Genomic DNA, 20,342 nt, shown 5'->3' on the forward strand with positions numbered 1-20,342 from the left:
GAAATGGCAGGACTAAAACACAAAACACAGACGTGACAAAAACATAAGATGCAGATCGTGACAAATAGTTTGGTTATCTTCCAACCAGAAGTGTCAAACCCCAACTCCTCCACCTCTCAAAGTGTCATTGAGGATGAAATCAAACAGAAAATTGCCCTGTTATGCTAATTGATGTGCAGCTGTGAAGGAGTTAGTGACGTGTGTACAGTGCGTTAATATAAAAAGAAGCACTGTTTGGGTTAATGAGAGGCACACTGTAAAGTACTTTGTTGAAGCAAACTAGGTTAGAAGGCATTATATGAGTGTGGACCATTTTAGTTGACTACGTTTGGTTTAAAACTGCCATTTTCACTTAATATAAAGAGTTTGAAATTATATACCCTCTGAGCCCAAAATACCTGTTTTCACTGATTTTCAGTCTTTTGGCATCCCGCAGCCTTTTCTCCTGGTTTAAATTCCTTAAGAATGGCTTCTTGACAGCCCATTTCTGATGAGGCTTCGGTGAACAGTAGATGGATCAGCTGAAGGGCCAGATGCATCGCTCGTCCTGTGTCAGGTCTGTGCTGTTTTTTTCCCCTGTATCTTATTTTGACTCTCAGGTACTGTTCATCTGCTGCATATATTCTTTCAGACCTGCCACTTTTACTTTTGTCCTACACTTATTCAGTTTCCTCAAATGTTTCAAGGACACATGGTGAGACATGCCAGGTTTTAAGCTTACAGCTCCTTGAAAATCCCCTTGTTAATGCAAAAATACTGTTATGTGTCTGTCAAACTGTGTTACTTTTAGCATCTTTCATCAAAGCAACTAAAAACAGGTTGGATGTTTTTACTACAGGTTGCTTGCAACAAAGTGCAGAAAGATTTAAATTTGATTATTTGCTAAATTGTCCAATGTGTAGATGTAATACTGGTTCATCCCTTGGGTTAAGTGCTGTTTTAGGCTTAAATGATTCACAGGTCAATGTTAAGTGGCTTCATAACCAAAAAACACATTCCTCTGAAAATGTGCAGGTACAAAGAGTGGACTTAAAATTAGTCCAATGCTCAAAGAAAAACTTTAAAAGACTGTGCTGTGCATAAAGACTTACACACAGAGATATGTGCACAGACAAGTTGATCTATCTTTTAGTTTTCACAAGTGAGGTGTGTCATAGACGAGGACCCAACAGAGGCTAACAGAGTGCAGGTGAAAGGAAAAAAGCATAAGGAAAAATCTCTCTTTACTAAACCAAGTACAGAAACAGAAATACCAAATGCAGAGCAGAGGAGACAAGGAGAAATAAAAAATAACAAACATAAAGACAAAGGACAATGAACCGAAAGGGCTGGATGGTAGAGAATACACTAAAGCTTCAAAACATAAAATCAGAATAGCTTGAACAACGGCATATGGAACGGCAGAGTGCCAAACTCAGAGCAACAACATGATTTGGTAGAGAGCCACTGCAACCGCAGTAAATGGATGGAGTGAGTAGCAACTAATTGCAAGCTGGTATGGATGACAGGGACAGTGCAGTGGGCTTATTAACGAAACACAAAACAGTTGAGAAGCAAAGACAGGAATCAAAACTATCAGAAACTCACAAGGAAGAACAACTTTCAAAATAAAACAGGAAGTGAAGGTAGAATATTGAATTCAAAGTACAAGGTAATACAAAAGTACAGAACAAAAGGAAAAAACTCCTAAACACATAGCAAAAGCCCAACACCATGACCTTTATCTGCAAAGGGTTTTCAGAAAGTTTAACTCCGATTCTGACAAGTACACGCTGTTACATGTTCGCAAACAGATTTAGATTTTAAAACAGTGTTCAAAATTTTGACAGAGAGACGTATCTGAGATTAGTGGAAGACAGAAAGCTTGTGTGGGAAGTTTAGTCCACTGAGAACAGAGAGTTTTCTAATGTGATTGATTTTAAAATAGGTTGAAGGCTGCTAGATCCAGCGTTTCTGAAAAGTCTCCTCTGGCATCACGAATCTGCTCCTGCAGCACTGTTATTTATAGTTCAAGCGTGAGCAGTTTGGTTGGAAGATCTGAATCATTTTTGTTCTCAACAACCATTTTATAGCAAATACAGCCTAATTCTCATGAAGGAAGCAGCGCGAATTAAAGTCCTAATGATGTGTTGTACTGTAATATTGTATGTTTTACTCTTTGCCAAATCTAGGATTCTTCCCAAACAATATTTGATAATAAAGCAAAGTCAAATCATCATCGTCGTCATCATTATCATCATCATCATCATAATCATCATGTTAAGATGTTCTAGTCAACTTCATGTTGACACATGACTGCAAATGCTGTTAGAATTCTGTCTGCCAAAACCAATTTGCACACCTCATTACACTGTACTTGTTTTCAAACATCTTGAAAAAATAATCTCACATGATTTATGAGGCTAAAACAAATCAAATTAATCCATTGTTTACTATTGTTTGAAGTTAGTGTAGCAGAGCAGGCAACTAAAAGAGGATGAATAATGGGCATAGTGGCAAAAAGGACGATGTTAAAAAGGACTCTCTGACTTTTTATATAGAAAACGGCAGTACTATTTTTCAAAGACCAGCATGAAATTAAAAGTGTCATTGAGGTTATATCATTAGTTCTTAATTGCTACAATCTCAGTGATGGGCTTGCAGGGCTGAAGCCAGCATCAGTACTTCATGATCTTCAGCAGGTGCCCATACACGCCCCGTTATTACCCTTACTTTAACAAAGCCTTATTCTTCCTCTGGGCCTTACACTCTCCTTGAGCAGTGCTCATTTTCTTTTGGCGATCAAAGAGAAGTGGTGATAGGGATAGCTTCCAATGCCCCGGTTGAAACCAGAGGGGTTAATGGGTAGGTTTCGGGGGGGACCACATTTGAGCATAGCATTAAACAGTTTCTTTCTCTCAGCCCATCTGAGGCACAGCAACATCAGCTACAGAGCTAGAACTACAGTAAAAGCTACACAGAAAAATGTAGACACACACACACACATAGCAACGTATAAAGTACACTCAACCACCTCTGAATTTGCCTCCCACATTCAGGGGAACTCGTGTTTGTGCAGTGATAAACTGTTTACAAGGAATGGAAAGATGATGAGAATGAGTAATGCACAATTAAATTTGGTTTGAATGCACGCTTCTCTCAGTAAGTGTTTTTCCTCTACTCCTATCGACAGAAAGGCAGGTGATGGCTTAAAGCTCAGACACGGTAATTATGCAGCTGTGGATTCCCTCATCTTGTTTACAACATTCTCTAATACCAGTGAGTTTTGACACAGCAAAGCGCTTTTGTCTTAAATGTAACCAAAATAACAAAGCTTAGGTGTGAGAGCAGCCTGTCATTTTTGTTTGCTTCTAAACTAGAGCAGAACACTCTCCAGTCAAAGATTAATTTGATAAAATGTAATTGCTAGAATTTGCTCATTATCTCCTTGCTATTTTGAATGCTTGTTTCACTTCTTCTTGGATGATTTATTTCTTCAGTTAAAACTTTTGCAATATTTGTCTATGACAATATGTCGTTTCAGGGACGGCTTGTGGTTGATTGAGAGTTACTCAAACATATCGTCAGTTAATGTCAGTAACTAGATAACCATACTTTATAAGTCCAGGGCCTGTCAAAGTTGTTAGAATCACACTAGAAAATACTGACTAATTAAGGAACTAAAAAGCTGAGTCTCATTGATGAAATTTACTTAGCAAACAACTTACCAGTTTAAGAGTGACATTGGAAACAATCACCTGCTCAGAGCATAATGATCTATAATAAGGAGAATTCAGGGAATACAAAGTGGGGATGTAACATCTCAATAAATGTTCAAATCACATGGAAATAAAAGACTTAGACCTTCTAGTCTAGTGTTCATTACCTCAGGCGCAGCACTTATAATTCATCAGGAGTAATGAATAATTGTCACTCCTAAAACATTCCTAAGAGATTAATGCTTACCTCCGTTTTTTTAATGCAGTCTGTAGTTTACTCGTGTCAAAGAAATTGACTTAATGAGCACCACTCCTAATGCACAAGCTTAAAAAATGAAAACTTTGGGGTCAACAGAGATTATTCGAAAGGCTTATTTCTATATCAGCCCGGTTCTTCTCCATCATGAGTGTTTCCCAATAAAAGAAGGACCCTCAGTCATGTGCTGTTCTGAGCCAAAAGGAACAGGAAGAAAAAACACAAAAGGTTATGATGGCAAAAAGCAACTCTGTTGCTGCATATCTGGCTCTTTGAATGCTGCACATTAGACCTCTTTCACTTTAGATTTGATACTCAAAAGGTGCATTTGGGCTTGACGCTGTTTTGCAATCAGGGATACGTGGAGACAGCTTTTGCTTTCAATTTCAAAGTATTTGTACCGAATTAATATTCTATGTGATAAATACCAACAGACTGAGCAGTTTAATAGTCTGTACTCAATCAGAGTTTAACATCAACAGTGTGAAACAGCAAATCAGAACCCAGCATAAAAATGTATTTATGAAGTTTCTGCATCAGCAACCGATGGAATGTAAGTTCCTGTCGCAGCGAGGCAGTATACACTCCACTGGGTTGCATTACTAATTTATGACTCAACAGGTTATTCCCTCAGCTAGCAATCCATATTGCTTGGTGCAGTTTTTACAGTTAATTTCGTGCTGACTTTAAATTGATGTCTTCAGCACAATGCCTTGGTGACGTGGCTTGGTTTAAACAAAAACTGTCTGTAGGCTCAAAATATCTCATTGTTCCATTATGCTGGCCTTGTACTACACTTTTATGGGCTTTGCAGGCAGCAGCTAGAAGTTTGATGGGTTTGGAAGACAGAATACTTGACTTTACTGACTAATACCTAAATGGTGGGGGAAAGTAAATGGAGTGGGGGAGTTCAGACTGATCTGCTGACATCTTTTCTCATCAGCTATTTAGAGACAATGAATAAAGAAAAGAGAAACTCAAAGAGAGGGCTAGAAGGAGCAAATAAAATATTAAACAAAATTGGAGGTCTATTTTTGGAAGCAAATGGTGGTGAGGGATGTTTCAGTTGTATTATTGATGTTTCTGTACAAGTGGGGGCTGTCTGGTTCTCGCCTGAGAGAAGCCTGCTTGAGCGAGTGTGTGTGCAGTGGTAGTGGTTGCCTTTGGGGAGCGGTCATTGCATTAAAAAGACATAATGGACCAATAAAAGGGAATGAGAGGAGAAAATAGTATTGTATCAAAATTAAATCTGGCTAGAGACACCGCAAAAGAGTTGAAGCATTAAGAGGAGAGGTTTGGGAAATGGAAAAAAATTAAAAAACGATAAGGATTGCTGCAGTTGTCTGGACTCTGCTCCCTGCAGAGAGTGCTGGTGAACGGAAATATTTGCCACACTTTCTGACACCACTTTTAGTATTCCACACAGAGGCTGGCTTCTCTCTGCCAGTCGAATTACAGACAGAGCCTTCATGTGGAGGCACCAGTCCTGCTTTTCTTTTGGTGCAGTGAGGACACCACACATATATGCACACACATTAACCGTATGTGAAAACTTGATGTGATACAGGTCTCCACAGCAGATATGTGCGAGAGGATTCAAAGTGTTGATCTATGCATCGCCTTGGGACGGGCAACATTTACCCATAGGTTTCAGATCAACATCATGTAGAGTCATTAAAAGATGATTAAAAGATTTCATTAAACCTATTTTAATTAAACCTATTCAGGCTCTTTTTTTTTCTTTTGCATTTGAATTATTTTTCATATTAACTAACAATCTTATATGTTGTAGGGTCAAAGTCCTGCGTGCATTTTACAGTGTAGTGATAGAAGATAAGAAAATCCAAAACTGACTGTCAGTTGAGATATCTTTAGTGAGACTTCATTGTGAATGATGACTCTTTTCAGCGTGTACCTTCAGTTTCCCCCTCCACACATACACAAACAGTCAAAGAAGGGGAGGCAGAGAGAGAAGAATTGACCTTCATGTACTGGAAAATCAATACAACTTTACTCTTATGTCCCCAGATTATCCTTTCCCACATCACATAACAGCAATATCCCTGTGCTTATAGTGTAATTCAACTCAAGGCGAGACAGTTGCATACACAATGCATAAGTTGCATGCACTGGACTTCACATATGGCTCAAAGTCTTTAATTCTCACAGAACTTATAGTCAGGGATCTATGATTGATTGGATGCAACCAGATGTTAGCTAACTGTGAAAAGAATCAGAGGACGTTGGAAATATTATTGTTATTTATGTTTTATAGATTTTTCTTTTTCTGTTTGGTAAGTGCTTAGAACGTTGGTAATTTTTCAGTGCGTTATCAAATCAAGTCAGTGTCACAAAAAAGAAAGGAAAAAAAAATCTAAACATGACATTCTCGATCGTTTACTTGTTTCTGTCTTTATCTTGTATTTAAACAAAAGGTATGTTCACATTTGGTGTCATTTCAACTTATTCTGTCTTATCCAAACTACAATGATGTCAAATAACAAACAAATATAGATCCCCTTTCCTTTTTGTGCTGGTTTGGATTCATTCTCAGGAATACTGACTGAAGTCTGATACTATGTGGCGCAATCTAATCTGCTTTTGCATACACAGCCCGACTTACTGGCTGCAAGCTCAGATGAAGCATTGTAAACATAAAAATGATTAACAAAAAAGCTGTATTTTCACAGCTAGTTCAAAGTTTCAAACCTCTTTTTACTTATTTTTTTTTACTTCTTATCATAAATGGGTGTTTTTAGGCATAAGAGGTATACATAGTCTTACATGGCTCAGGAAATAACTTTTGCATGAGATGAGAAAAGTGATTTTAAACAGAGATCTGGAAAAACAAGGTTTTCAAAGGTTACTAAGTTATGCACTCCATTAACATTATCACAAACAAAGTTTCAGATGTGCAGACAGCAACTGATCATTTACCCCTTGAGTTCGTAAAGTTGTTTGTGTTGAGAATATCCACTTTTAAACTGTTCAGTGTTGTGTTCGTTTGTCTGAGAGAGGAAATGCAAACTCCAAGTCTAGCTCTGAATTGATGAAATGGTTCAAGGTTCGAGCTCTTTCTGCCAGGCAGTCTGATCAGAAAAAGGCTACCGCTCTTTTGCAAAATAAACTTTTATATTGCCATACAGGCATGATGTAAATATTATTGGTCCAACAGTTGGGGAGAAGCTGTGGTTTAGACTTGGCTTACCCTGAATTGTCCATGGTCCGATATCAGCCTCTCTGCTCCATTCAGATATCTTCTCCCTGTGTGGGAAGACTCCCCCCTATCTCCCTGCGTCCGGTACTTTTCCACTATAAGCTTCATCCCATCCGTTTTGACTCCCCCTGTAAGCATGTAGCAGTTTCTCTCAACACTTAACTCAGTCTCTTTCCCATTTTATCCCTTCACATTGTGGGGTTAATGCTTGTTCCATTCAAATCAACTCTGTATAAGCACAATGCATAAATATGTACAATAAAAGGTAATATTAAACCCTCAACATCAGCAAACAGCTATTCGGAACCTGACTCCAGCTTGTCAATACCAAAAACTCATGGATCCTTGAATCTTCGTTGACATGCAAACATACACTGTTATTACTGACACAGAATATGCAGAATGTGATGATTTTTATCTGTCAGTGAATATCCGACACAGTCCATTCTATTGATTTTAAATACTGAGCAGAATTTTCCACTGTTCTGTAGGACGACATCAAAGCATTAAACCTGCATCTTATTTAGATTTAATGGACCAACTTTGATAACTTTTTTTCTCTTTTGCAAGCTAATTAATTTGACATCAATAAAATATCAGATGATTCCTTAATGCTACTGTGACTGTGGGGTCACGATTCAAAGTTAAAAATAAGACTAATGTAGCATTAACACAACTAAAACACTTTTGGGAATGAATAAAATGATCAGCTTTGTGCTCTGTCGTGTAGAGTTTTGACGTTTGAAAGTCATCACTTTCCACTTCAACAGCCCCTCAGTACACCTCAAAACACTCTTTAAGGGCTGACACTCTCCTTCTCTAGCTACATGCATAATAGGCAAGGCTCTCTCCATCTAAATCACTGAGCCAATGAGTGGTCAAAAACTCAATATTCCGGATGCAGTCAGATAAGAGTCGGTTACGTATTGTGTGAAAATACAACCACCAGACAAAGCAGTTAACTGAAACAGGCAGCAGCAGTTTTTCACGGAATCTCAAAGTGTTCTTCTTACATTTGTAATTCAAGTTGATCAGCAAAGCAGCCCCTCTTTAGAGCTCAGTGTGGGTGGGTTTGAATCTTAACAAGTCAGTACTGTAAGGCACAACTTTTTCTTCAGCCGCCTTAACTTTCTCCCCTGTTGCCAGGCGTGATCCGGCGTGTTTTCAGTCTCTCCTGCACAGAAAATATGCCAGACAGAGGCCTTGAGCAAGTCAGTCACTTTCCTTTTGTGTTGCACAGCAAGAATACATCTCTTCATTAGACAGCATCTCTTGACAGCCCTTCATGCCTCCACTGCTTCTTTGACAGCTGAGTGTTGCGCAGGCTCCCACCTACGCACTGCTCATGCATGGCTAGCTGTGCTGTGTCACGAACACACGCTATGAACATACAGACTGACCATCTCTATATAATATACACTAAAATCACGCTAACATCGGCAACAACTGAGCAGAGAAGTACATACTGCATCTTATACAGTAGTTACATTTTGTATGTTGAACCAACTATGGATTAACACGATAACTTGATAAATCCTGTGCATAAAATATGGTGTTTCTGGAGGGCAAGTTTGCTGAATACTCATCTGGCAAATTACTGCAAAATTGTTGCAAGATCTGTCTCTCGAAGCAAGATTGGTTTGATTTAAAGCAATAAACAGTGTTTGCAGAGTCTGCAGTCAGCCTTCAACGTTGCTGCAAGAATCAGAGCTTAGATTAAAAATCCAATCCACAAGGCCATTTGTGATGTGAGCTCAGAAAAGTCTGACGCCTAATTCATAATGTAACATCCCTTCAGGTACCGAGAGGGAACTGTGCCTCTTGCAATCATCCCAAAAACAACAGTCAAATATAACAGTAGTGGCAAAGAGAAGACAGAGAGGGATCAGAGTGCTGTTTTCTTATTTGGTGATGAATAACTAATAACTAATTTTCTTCAAGTTTATAATCACGCAGACATTTCGGGTATTTTCAATTTACAGCAATTACAAATGGTGCTCTAATGCATGGAGGAGTTTGGGTGCTGTGTAAACAATCAATTCAGACCAGCATTAGGCCGAGTTGCCAAGTCAGAAGATAAAAGTATCTAAGTCTGACACACTGCAGAGCTCCAATACCCTTATACTACACTTAGAATGAAACCTCTAAAGAGAATATGCTCATCATCAGACAAGACTACAATGTATATATCACCATCCTAAATCACACGATGGCAGTCACATGATAATGTTGGATGAGCAGAATATCCAGTCATACATAAATATGTCTTCAAAAGTGTCAACATAAGCCATAAAGTGTGAATTTGAGTGTTTATTTGTGGATATGTTTATTCAACACCTTCGTATGGCATTGCATATCAACAACATGCCACTTTCAGTACTTGCAGCGCATTTTAAGCTTTTGGGGGGTCTTTTAACATTGTTTAAATATCATGTCAAATGGTTAGGGTTTGGGCAAATGTGGTGTAAAATGACATGCAAAAGTACAAAAAAAAGCATTGTAATAAGATGCCAAATGACTTGGCGTGCAATAACTACTGCTTTTCATGAGACCAGGCTGGTTTATTCACTGACTGCAAAGTAGCAAAATCCTCTGAACCTAAATCTCAAGCTGATATAACAGCTTAATATACCACAATGACATCATCAGGGTTTTATAGCTCACCCATAGCCCCAGATGACTTCCACAACTATTTCAACACAACTGCGCCTTGTAACAATAAAACTGTTCTTTATGCATTAAATGAGAGGAATGCTCCTTTAATTTAGATCTTTACTTCTGTTAACTGGAGCGTGGATGTTGTGTGAGCAATGGTCATCAGAAAGCTGCTCCTAATGACATGCTGAAAGCAAGCTTTTATCCATCAATCCATTTTCTATACCCACTTAATTCGTCCAGGTTGCAGGTGGGCTGGAGCCTATGCCAGCAGTCATTGGGTGAGAGGCAGGGTGCACTCTGGACAGGTTGCCAGTCCATCACAGGGCCACACAGAGACAAACAACCACACACAGGACAATTTTTAGAGACACCAATTAACCTAACATGCATGTTTTTGGATAGTGAGAGGAAGCCGGAGTACCCGGAGAGAACCCATGCATACACAGGGAGAACATGCAAACTCCACACAGAAAGGCCCCAGCTGGGAGTTGAACCTGGAACCATCTTGCTGTGAGGTGACAGTGCTAACCAGCACACCACCGTGCAGCCTGCAAGCTTTTATATTACAGAAATTATTATTAGTTGCATAAAATACCCTCACAAAGGAGAGTGGTAGAAACAAACCACCGCAGGAACCAAATGTGCATTTATGCAGCACTAAAACCCCAGCAAGAGTCAGCAAAGAAAAACATTAAAGCCCTAACTGATCTATAAAATGATAACATGCATAAGGTAGTAAAGGCAATAAGTGGTTGTAGGAAAGCCATAGAAGGAGTCTATTTTGTTTAGATTACAAATAACAAATCCCAGTTTGCATAAATTTGATTGCAGATTACATTTTCTATAAGATCACTACATGCTCTGGACACTGGGAAGGAAAAGAATACCTCCAAGTGCACTTTGTTATATATTTCTTCATCTTCTTCAGTGGAGAGAGAACAATGCCACATGAGCGCAGAAAATGATCGCAGTGTCATATGATGCATTGTATCAATTTCAGATGGCTGCTCAGCTCATGCAGAAGGAAAAATAATTAAATCATAACCTTTAATAAAACATAAGGAAAGCAATACAGTATGAAAACCTCCATCTGCAGACCACATGGGAAATAAGTTTAAAAAAAAAGGGAGAGTGATGAGAAGTTATGAGTAAAATGGCTTGTCTTAATTAGCCTCTCTGGGCTATTTTAATTTTATAATGTGCTGGCAACTGTTTGACATTTTCCTTGCTCCGCCCAGCCACTGCATACTTTAGTTCCAGTGACCCCAAACAGGCAGATCTTTTCCTTTTGTTTATTATCCTGGACAGGATGCCTGTAGCCTGCTACACATAGATGCAGCCATTCAAGCTTTTGGTCATAAAGAGATAAAATACTTTCCATTCATTAAAGCCACACAAGTGTACCTACTTAAATGAATCCTATGAATCTGCAGCTTCCTCAGATATATTATAAATATTATTTCATATGCTTTTTATGCAAACTTGTTATTCTTTTAAATGAAATTCTAGAGATAAGTAATAAACAAAGGATTAAAATGTTAACAATCTAACAACACTCAGTCAGTGATTGTCAAATTATGAAGAAGTCATGGTTAGACCCATCAAGCCTCTTGACAGGTTGGGGATGCTTTTTAATTTGTGTATGTGTGTGGGTGTGCATCATGCTTTATGCAAGTGAACCTTCTAAAGTCAAATGTTAACAATATGTTTGTGGAAGGACATCAGGGCAGGAAGAGAGGAGATTTTGGAGAACCTCTGAAGAAGAGCTCCTGCTGTTGCTACAAAAAAATGACGCTCATGTTTTTAAAGCCTTTAAAGGACATGATGCATGGACAAAGACATGCATTCCTGTGAGCTGCCAACAGCATTTTACTAAAGATATAGTTGAAAAATCAGGGGGCTGTTGGAAAAACTATTTGTGAATGGATGGATCCAAAACCTTGAACCTGAACCTATTGGACAATTGTTATGTTGGTAGAGAAGAAAACACTGTGTTCTAGCATAACAGCCTTATTCCATTGGTGAAACATGGTGATCATAGAGTCACGGCTTGGGATTGTTATTTCTGAATCTAGGACAAGATGTCTTGTTGTGCTGTACCAAGTTTATACCAACCAATGCGAGAGTAAATCTCAGAACTTCTGTTTGTGAAGTGAATCTCGGGAGAAAGTGCCAGCAAACAAGGCTTACTGCAAGAGACTAGTTAAAAAAGAAGAAAATTAATGTTGTGCAATGACCAAGTCAAAGTCCTGGTCTTAATCTGATGGGAATGTTGTGGAATGACCTGCAGTTCAAGTGAGCAGTTCATGTGAGGAAACCTATAATCAGCCCCGAGTTAAAGCTGTGTGAAGTAACTGGCAGAAATTCCTCCAAGCTGATGTGCAGGACTGATGAACAGTTTTCTGCTAAAATGTCTGGTTGCAGCTTTTGCTGAACAAGGGGGTCAAACCAGGTACTGAATGCAAAGGTTAGCTACTGACACGGTGCGATACTGATACGATCGTCATTCATTTTCCTTATTAGATGTTCACTTTTGTGAGAATCTCATGTTGGTTTAGATCGACATGGAGAAAACTCTATATATTTTGCACATTTTTTAAACACCACTGTACACGTATCCTTTGCTCCTTTTACTTTATGTACAGTATTGGCTAGGAAAAGATCACTTTACACTCTGTTAAATGAGTAAGACACACAGTCGACAGCCCCATGAGAGATATAAAAAGAAACACTAAATCTCTATATCCAATCGGGTTTAATCCAGAGATATGGAGGTTCTAAAATGATTACAAGATCAAAAATAAACTAAATTGAGCTTTATTTGTTATCACCCAAATGGCCCCCGCTGCTGCAGAAGGTGGGGAATAAGTCATGGGGAGATGCCATCATGTGAAATTACAACTATTGATCTATTTTCCTGGGGAATGTGTTTCCTCTGTGCTTGATTGTGTTATTAACGAACACTGTTTCCCACAACAGGTGGACAGTGGCAAGGCTTTACCAGAACTGCAGCAATGACCAGTGCACGATTGTGACAACAGCTACTAGCAGCTGTTTCTTTTCCTCTTTTTTTTTCCATTAGATTAATATTTTCAGAATCATAGATTGTTCTACTGTCACATTTAGCAAAATGGTTCGCAGAACAACAACAACAAAAACATTTCATCCAAACCCCATTATTATTTCATGCACTCTATGGCTAAAGCCATTAGAAATTCAATACTTGTCACAACATTTTTTTTAAATCCCAGCATAACACAGTACGGTCTCATGCTGAACTTGTCATATCAAGTGGAAGGTGTCAATTTGAGAGACATGAAAGGGTTCAGAATAACTGGGTGCTTTAATTGTTCATATGAGAAAGGAAAGGCAGTAAAAAAGTAGGTGATGGTGCAGAGGTGCAGCATGTTTCTGAGGAGAACAGACAGTTCAAGCATATTGCTCCAGGAGTTGTTTGTGTGGGAAGGCCTGAATAATGAATTCATAATGAGAGCTATAGACTTTGGACGTACTGCAGTGCTCCTTTGTTCCAGGGTAGATGATGTCTGGTCTTTTGTTCTTGATTATTCAGTATTTACAGACAGTTGAAAAGCAAATCTAAATAGTACAAATGCTGTTCATCTGTTTGTCTACTGAACTCTGTAGATTTATGTTTTAGGAAGAGTTGAAACTTTTACTTTTGTAAAGGGTTGCTTAAAGAGGGCAAATAACAAAAAACAATACTTTGGTCTATTATGTAGCAAGCTAAGATTTACTTGTCAAAAATGGTGCAGTATGAAAAAAAGTTGCTTCCTCACATCTGTACAAGTTAGCTGCTCTGACAGGGCAAGAATGAAGGTCTCATTGCATGACATATCAAGTTTTTGTTTTTTGTCTCAGCAATTTATGCCAACGCAGCTAAAAGCATTACAAGGATTCTGTGCTAGTGTTACTGTTCTCTGAGTTCTCTATTTGTTCTCATGTTCCTCCCGGACCTAAAAATAGACAAAAAGCTTTTCTGATATCATATGACATGTTGTTTTTTACTCTTGACCTGTGTTTTCCATCTACTTTCTTCATTCTTCCTGCAGTATTCCAGTAGCAGCCCCTCCTCCAAAGCGACCCAACTTAAAAGCGTGAAAATGAGTTGTTGGCTCTGGCTCCTGAGCTCCTCATTTGTATTTTTCATAATATCAAATTGTGTCCAACAACTTTGGATTAAAACACAAAGTCAAAATCACTAAAGCTCTTCCCCATTTCATTCCTCTTATATGTTGCATCACTTTAATGGACTGTAATCCACAGAAAAGGTTCAAGAGACTATAAGTAAACAATACATAAATGCTGGGAACACTAAGTTATGTCACATATAACATTCTGCAAGTTTCCTACATAACACTGGTGAATTGCCCTCTTGAAAGTGAAAGCTGTGATGTAATAAAACATTAAAACAATCAAACTTCAAGATGAAATGACAGAAAGATTGAAACAGAAAATGTTTTAGGTCTCCAGTTTTTTTTTCTTTTTGTGATGCTTGTGAATTTAAAAGGGAACAATTAAATCTGGAGTCTCTTGGCAGATCAAAGCACACGCCAATATAAATACACACAAACAAAAAGGAATATTAAGAAAAGTAAAAGAAAAGTACTTAATATTATTAATATTACACACAATAACATATCTAAGAAGTACTTCTTAGTATATATATATTTATAAAAGTTTGCTTATATCAAGTCTTAAGGGGCCCTATGGAAATATTGGCTACATCCAGAGTCTAAAGTTTACCAATTTGTATTTTACATTTTTAACAATTTTTGTCAAGTTCTGAAATAAAATAGTTTTAGATAAATGGAACAAATTTAATTTGTTTGACATAAATAACATTTTAAATTTTAAATAGCATTTTTCAATAAAAGTGTTCATTTGACCACTTTATTACTTTTATTTAGCCAGGAAAATAGTATCCTCAAAATGTATTTTGCTTAAGTGTATGCCTAAAAACAAGTAGATATGCACATATTACAAATAACGGACTTTAGAAAAATCAAAGTATCATGAAAGTCAAGATGAAATTTTGAACACTAAAGGGACGGCTGTAGCTCAGGAGGAAGAGCAGTCGCCCACCAATCGGAAGGTCGGTGGATACATGTCGAAGCGTCCTTGGGCAAGACACTGAACCCCACGTTGCCCCCCCAGTGTATCATTGGGGGTATGAATGTGTGTGAATGATTAGAAAGCACGTAGTTATGTGTATCTTAAGACGTGCTGTATGAGTGTGTGTGAGTGGGGTGAATGTGGAATGTAGTGAAGCGCTTTGAGTGGTCAGTTAGACTAGACCATTTTTTTTAAAGAGAATGATTGATATGTACAGTCATTGCTTTTCAGAAAACAGTTGCAAAACAAGCACAATAATGACTCATATTGTATGAGCTATGACATTATGCTCTGATGGGTTTCGCACCTTTTAAAATCAGAGCCTCCCTCATGAAAATAATTTAATCATTCATAGTTATCCAGCAAACAGGCTGAAACGTGCAGCTACAAAGCATTCAGCTAAGTGACCCGCTACAGATGACAGTAATTATGCCACAAACCTTTTAACCTCCTGCAGTTACTATCCCACTCTCACATGCAGGCTTTTCCACATGCACGCACTTCCCCTCGTTTTCATCATTCCAACCACTTTTAATCTGACAGCTGATATGCTTTCACCGCAAATCAGAAATATATTATTTATATTCTACTCATTTACAACAACAGCTTAAAAAGAATGAAGACATTGTCTTTACAAATAGCATAGAAAATGGGTAATGAATGGACATTTGCTCCCCTGAATAATACAGAGGTCAACTTGCTGGAGGAAAAGTGATCTTCTTAGAAATTGAATAGTAAGTGATGAGGAGAGCAGCTCGCCACAGTATGAGGTGGTCTATCGGAATGAAGTGTGTGTCTGTGTGTGTGTGCTTGTCAGATCTATGAATAAGGCTGTGGGTTTGACCTGAACACATCTTTCTCACATTGAATTTACAGTTCATGCTAAACATACAGTTTAAAAGTAAACTACCTCAAAAAAGAAAAACACGAGACAGTCGTAAAAAGAAGCCTGTGGCACCAGCAGAGAAGCGTCTATGTGATGATATGATGTGTTTGGAGCTGTCCTTGGTGCTGAGTCCGTAGGGACTCAGTCGGACACAAATGCTGCAACTTCTCATCTGCATCCACCTACAATGTGTTTGAGTTTCCAGTCCGCTCGAAACAAAATACAAACACAGCTGGCTCTCCTGGCCTGCTGCCACACAAGCAAGCCCCCTTCTCTGGCATGAAATCCGCGTTTTCTTTTCTCAGATAAATAATACACGGCGAAAAATGACTAATAGTCGAAGTAATGAAAGATTTAACATGCGAGAGCCTGAAAGCAAAATGGGTTTCATCTCTTGACTGTGACGCGACTTCTGGAGACGTTCTAAAGAGGGGCAGAGCTCGATTCCCGCCCCTCTGGTCGTGATGCAGTAAACCCACTCTGCGCAGAGCCTGGCACACGGTATAAAAGCGGGTGCGCTTCCACAGACCGAGTACAACAACAGGAGCGCGAAGTCTGTACGCTGCTCAACGACCAAAACAAAACCAACCACGGACGCCAGCATGCAGGCGACAAGGAACGGATTCTGTTGGAGACTTTTTCTATTTTTTGGCGTGTTTTTGGAGAGTTTATCTCAAGACTTCGCGGGACAAACGCAGTTCATTTGCACGTCCGTACCCAAAGATATGGACATATGCGCAGCCACCTTGCAGAACAGTGTGCCAGGAGAGGACTTGAAGAGCACTGTTATGCAGTTGCGGGAGACGGTTTTGCAGCAGAAAGAGACGATTATCAACCAAAAAGAGACTATCAGAGAACTGACCTCGAAGTTGACTCGGTGTGAGAGCCAGAGTGGAGCCGAGCCCGGGGACGCGCGGCCCGGGGGCAGAAGGAAAGAGACAGGGACCAAAAACACTATGGGGGATGTGTCAAGGGGACCCGCTGACACTTTGACGCAGCTATCACAGACTTTGCAGTCACTGAAGCAGAGATTAGAAAATCTGGAGGTAGGCTGATGTTTCTGGAGACGTTTCCAACCATTTGACGTTGCGCAAAAGCTTGCCAAATTACAACATTTTTGCTCATTGATTTGTAACAATATCACTGTTGACAACAATAATGCATGTTCCTAATTGTCAATATTAAGATGAAAAAAATTGGCAAATGTGAATTAAAGTTGCTTGCTCCTAGCAGGAACCATTTAAAATATTTGAAATCTCGAACTGTCCCCACCCAAAATTATTTTTTTACGTTAAGCTGAATGCGTCTTTTGCCCTTAACAGCAATTCAGCAGAAGTAACAACTCGGTGCAGGCGAACAGCCTGAAAGACCTGCTCCAGAGTAAAATCGACGACTTGGAGAAGCAGGTGTTGTCCCGAGTGAACAGCATTGAGGAGGGGAAGCCCGGACTACGGAATGAGACAGAGCAGCGTGGGAGAGTTGAGTCAACCCTCACGTCTCTACACCAGAGGATCACCGACTTGGAGAAAGGTAGGTGGAGAAAACACAAAAGAAAGTTAAGGCGACGTGGGAGTCCTTGGTGGGAGGGTTGAGGACCGATAAGCAAAACCATAATAGGGGGTTGGAAGATTGCTGCAGTGTGAAAATTTAATTCAGAATGAAAAAATCAGAAAACAAGCTGTCCATATCCAACTTGGTTTTATAAACTTCTACGACTTCAGCAAGTGATTTACTGTTTTTCTCAGCAGAATCAGTCCGGTGCTTTCCGCAGTTTTCTGCACTAATTCTTGTAGATTAAACATCTGCAAACATTCAGTGAAAGACCGGTCGCCTCCATTTGCTCTAAGTGACAGTTTAACACGACGAGGTGTCTGTTTTGGGCCCATCTGATGCTGAGCAACTAAAACGCAGAGGTGGGGATGAAAAAAAAACACGTCACCACATGCATCGTCACTACAGAGATGGATTTATCGTGCGAGATTAAAGCAAATCTGGAGCACCACCGTCGTGGATTTGTTGTGCAACGTGTAACTCCAATGTAAATCCTCAGGGTGCGTGTGATGTGAGTGAGATATCGGTGTTCAGCCTACCTAAGATAAAAAGAGAAGAGAAAACCCCATAAATTCTCCACAGTGTGTGACGCCAAGTATTTCCTTTTCTCACAGGTCAAAGAGAAAACAGACCTCTGGATAAATTCCAGCTTACGTTCCCGCTGAGAACTAACTACATGTATGCAAAAGTGAAGAAGAGTTTGCCAGAGATGTTCGCCCTTACCGTTTGCATGTGGCTGAAGTCCAATGCGTCCCCTGGGGTGGGAACACCTTTCTCTTATGCTGTTCCCGGCCAGGCCAACGAGCTGGTCCTCATTGAGTGGGGAAACAACCCAATGGAGATTCTAATTAACGACAAGGTATAACATAAACTAGCTGGAAGTCTTGTCAGCCGTTAATTACACTGTAGGTACTTTTTTTTGTTACTATCGGCCTGATTATTACTGTATTTCAATTTGTTCAAGGTCGCAAAGCTGCCATTTCTTATAAACGATGGAAAGTGGCATCATATCTGCGTGACCTGGACAACTCGTGATGGTGTTTGGGAAGCTTTCCAAGATGGTGTCAAAAGGGGGAGTGGAGAAAATTTAGCTCCCTATCATCCTATCAAACCGCAGGGCCTGCTGATTCTTGGCCAAGAGCAGGTAAACACTATATATGTGTTTGTGTGTACATATATTTCAATGATAGAATCTGGTTCAATGATCTAGACAATAATTTAAGAAGCTGGATAAGATGCTTATAGTGACTTGAAAATGGAATTCACAGGTTTAATAATGTGATTACACATTAAAGTGGGAACTTATTGGGAATCTATCAGCATCAGGCATGATCACATTGCTCTTTAAAAACGATCAACACATTTAAATAATCAAAAAGATTCTTGTACTTCCCATGAAGCAGCCTCACTGCATTTTCTTCACCACAGGACACGTACGGAGGAGGATTCGACGCCACACAAGCTTTTGTTGGAGACTTGGCAAATTTCCACATCTGGGATCGGAAACTGTCGGTGGGAGAGATTTATAATCTAGCAACCTGCAGCAGCAAAGCTCAAGTGGGCAACGTTTTTGCATGGATGGAGACGAGCCTTGAAATTTACGGAGGTGCCTCGAAGTGGACTTTTGAAGCCTGTCGCCAGCTGAACTGAGCTGCAAAGAGGAACCCCGTGCGTTTGCAAAAGCCACTGTTGTCACGGCATCGTTAAACTAATTTGAAAGATCACGAGGAGACTGTTGCATTTGAATAGCATTTGGAATTTTGTTATAGATATTTGAAAACATCATTTGTGGACGATTTGACAGATTTCTGACCAGGCTCTCGTGTGGGAGAGGTCACTGAAAAGAGACGCTGTGGCATCCTGAGGCGCCTGAAAGCACATCAGGTCAATTTGTGGTTTCCTTTGAAAAAGCTGGCGATGCCACTCACGAGTGCGGAGTTCGCTCTTCGAGAGCAGAATGACAGGCCAGCATCAAACGTACAGTAGGAGGTCATGTAGTTTTTAGAAAACAGATGTCACGCAATCCAACAAAATGACTGACTTCTTCAGATTGTCTTTTGTGTCTCGACTGCCAGGGATTTTCACTGTGAAAAAGGGCAGGGTGGACTTCTTTAAAAGGGAAGGTGTTCTTCAAGAGGGTGTGAAAAAGACATCGTTGTTTCTCTGTCACTCTTCTTTCTCTACCACCACTTGCTTGGCGTGATTTTGTGCGAAGAATGACGTATATTCATTGCCAATGTTTGAGCCTGAGTGCCTTGGGCTGTTGAAAAATATCTCAGCACATTCATCATCCTTAGCAGAGTGTTTGTACATATGTGTTTTCTTGTAAATTAATTTAAAGAGAGGTGTTTGTTGTGACACTTTAGATGAGACTGGAACAAGTTGTTTATTGTGAAATGCAATCCATTGATGACAATGGTGCGTTTTACAGTTGCTCGAACTTCAGCGGAAATGTTCTCTGTACAGTAACAGCATGTCTTAACCTCTGTAATGCTGCGTCAGCATCTTTGATCTTTGCTTTGACTATCCTACTTTTAGGTTGAGGTTTTATACTGTATTGTTATATGCTTAAAGCATGGCAGCACCGACAGATGAAAAAAGTTCTAGTTTTTGTAATAAATTGTGATACTTGAATCATATGCAGGCGTAAACATGTTTATTTTTGCACACATACTGATGTTGAAGTGGACATAAGCTCGCAGTAATAAGAGCACAAACTTTTGCCTCTTTAACAGTCAACAAGTCCTGAATTTGAAATTCAGTTGGTATGATTACAACTGAATGTGGTGGGCGATATAAGTTGGCCAGCTGTGCCATCTGCATACAGAAAAGCCTTTTAATGGGCTGCAGTTGGTACAAAATGACCAAAAAAAAGAGTTAGTTTAATCCCTATTAGTCCTCATAGAAACAGAAGCAACAAGTAGAGAAGAGACACCCTCCACA

General features: G+C 39.5%; 1 protein-coding gene across 1 annotated transcript; it reads left to right on the forward strand.

Annotated features, from left to right (window-relative positions):
* The first annotated feature begins 16,358 nt into the window (after nucleotides 1-16,358).
* nptx1l (neuronal pentraxin 1 like) lies at nucleotides 16,359-20,044 on the forward strand. Its single transcript, XM_072369476.1, has 5 exons — nucleotides 16,359-16,894; nucleotides 17,171-17,378; nucleotides 18,014-18,258; nucleotides 18,364-18,543; nucleotides 18,828-20,044. Exons 1-5 carry the CDS (start codon nucleotides 16,451-16,453, stop codon nucleotides 19,047-19,049), a joined length of 1,299 nt encoding a protein of 432 aa, XP_072225577.1. The 5' UTR covers nucleotides 16,359-16,450; the 3' UTR covers nucleotides 19,050-20,044.
* Nucleotides 20,045-20,342: the final 298 nt, after the last annotated feature.

This window comes from Leuresthes tenuis, unplaced genomic scaffold (assembly GCF_036924035.1).
Source record: "Leuresthes tenuis unplaced genomic scaffold, fLeuTen1.0.hap1 SCAF_17, whole genome shotgun sequence".
NCBI lineage: Eukaryota > Metazoa > Chordata > Actinopteri > Atheriniformes > Atherinopsidae > Leuresthes > Leuresthes tenuis.

Bases quoted from the DNA above. Each gene is read 5' to 3' on its own strand.
- nptx1l (XM_072369476.1), top strand. From the start codon at position 16,451: ATGCAGGCGACAAGGAACGGATTCTGTTGGAGACTTTTTCTATTTTTT. The intron at 17,379-18,013 runs GTAGGTGGAGAA...CTTTTCTCACAG, and splicing joins GATCACCGACTTGGAGAAAG to GTCAAAGAGAAAACAGACCT. The intron at 18,259-18,363 runs GTATAACATAAA...AATTTGTTCAAG, and splicing joins AGATTCTAATTAACGACAAG to GTCGCAAAGCTGCCATTTCT.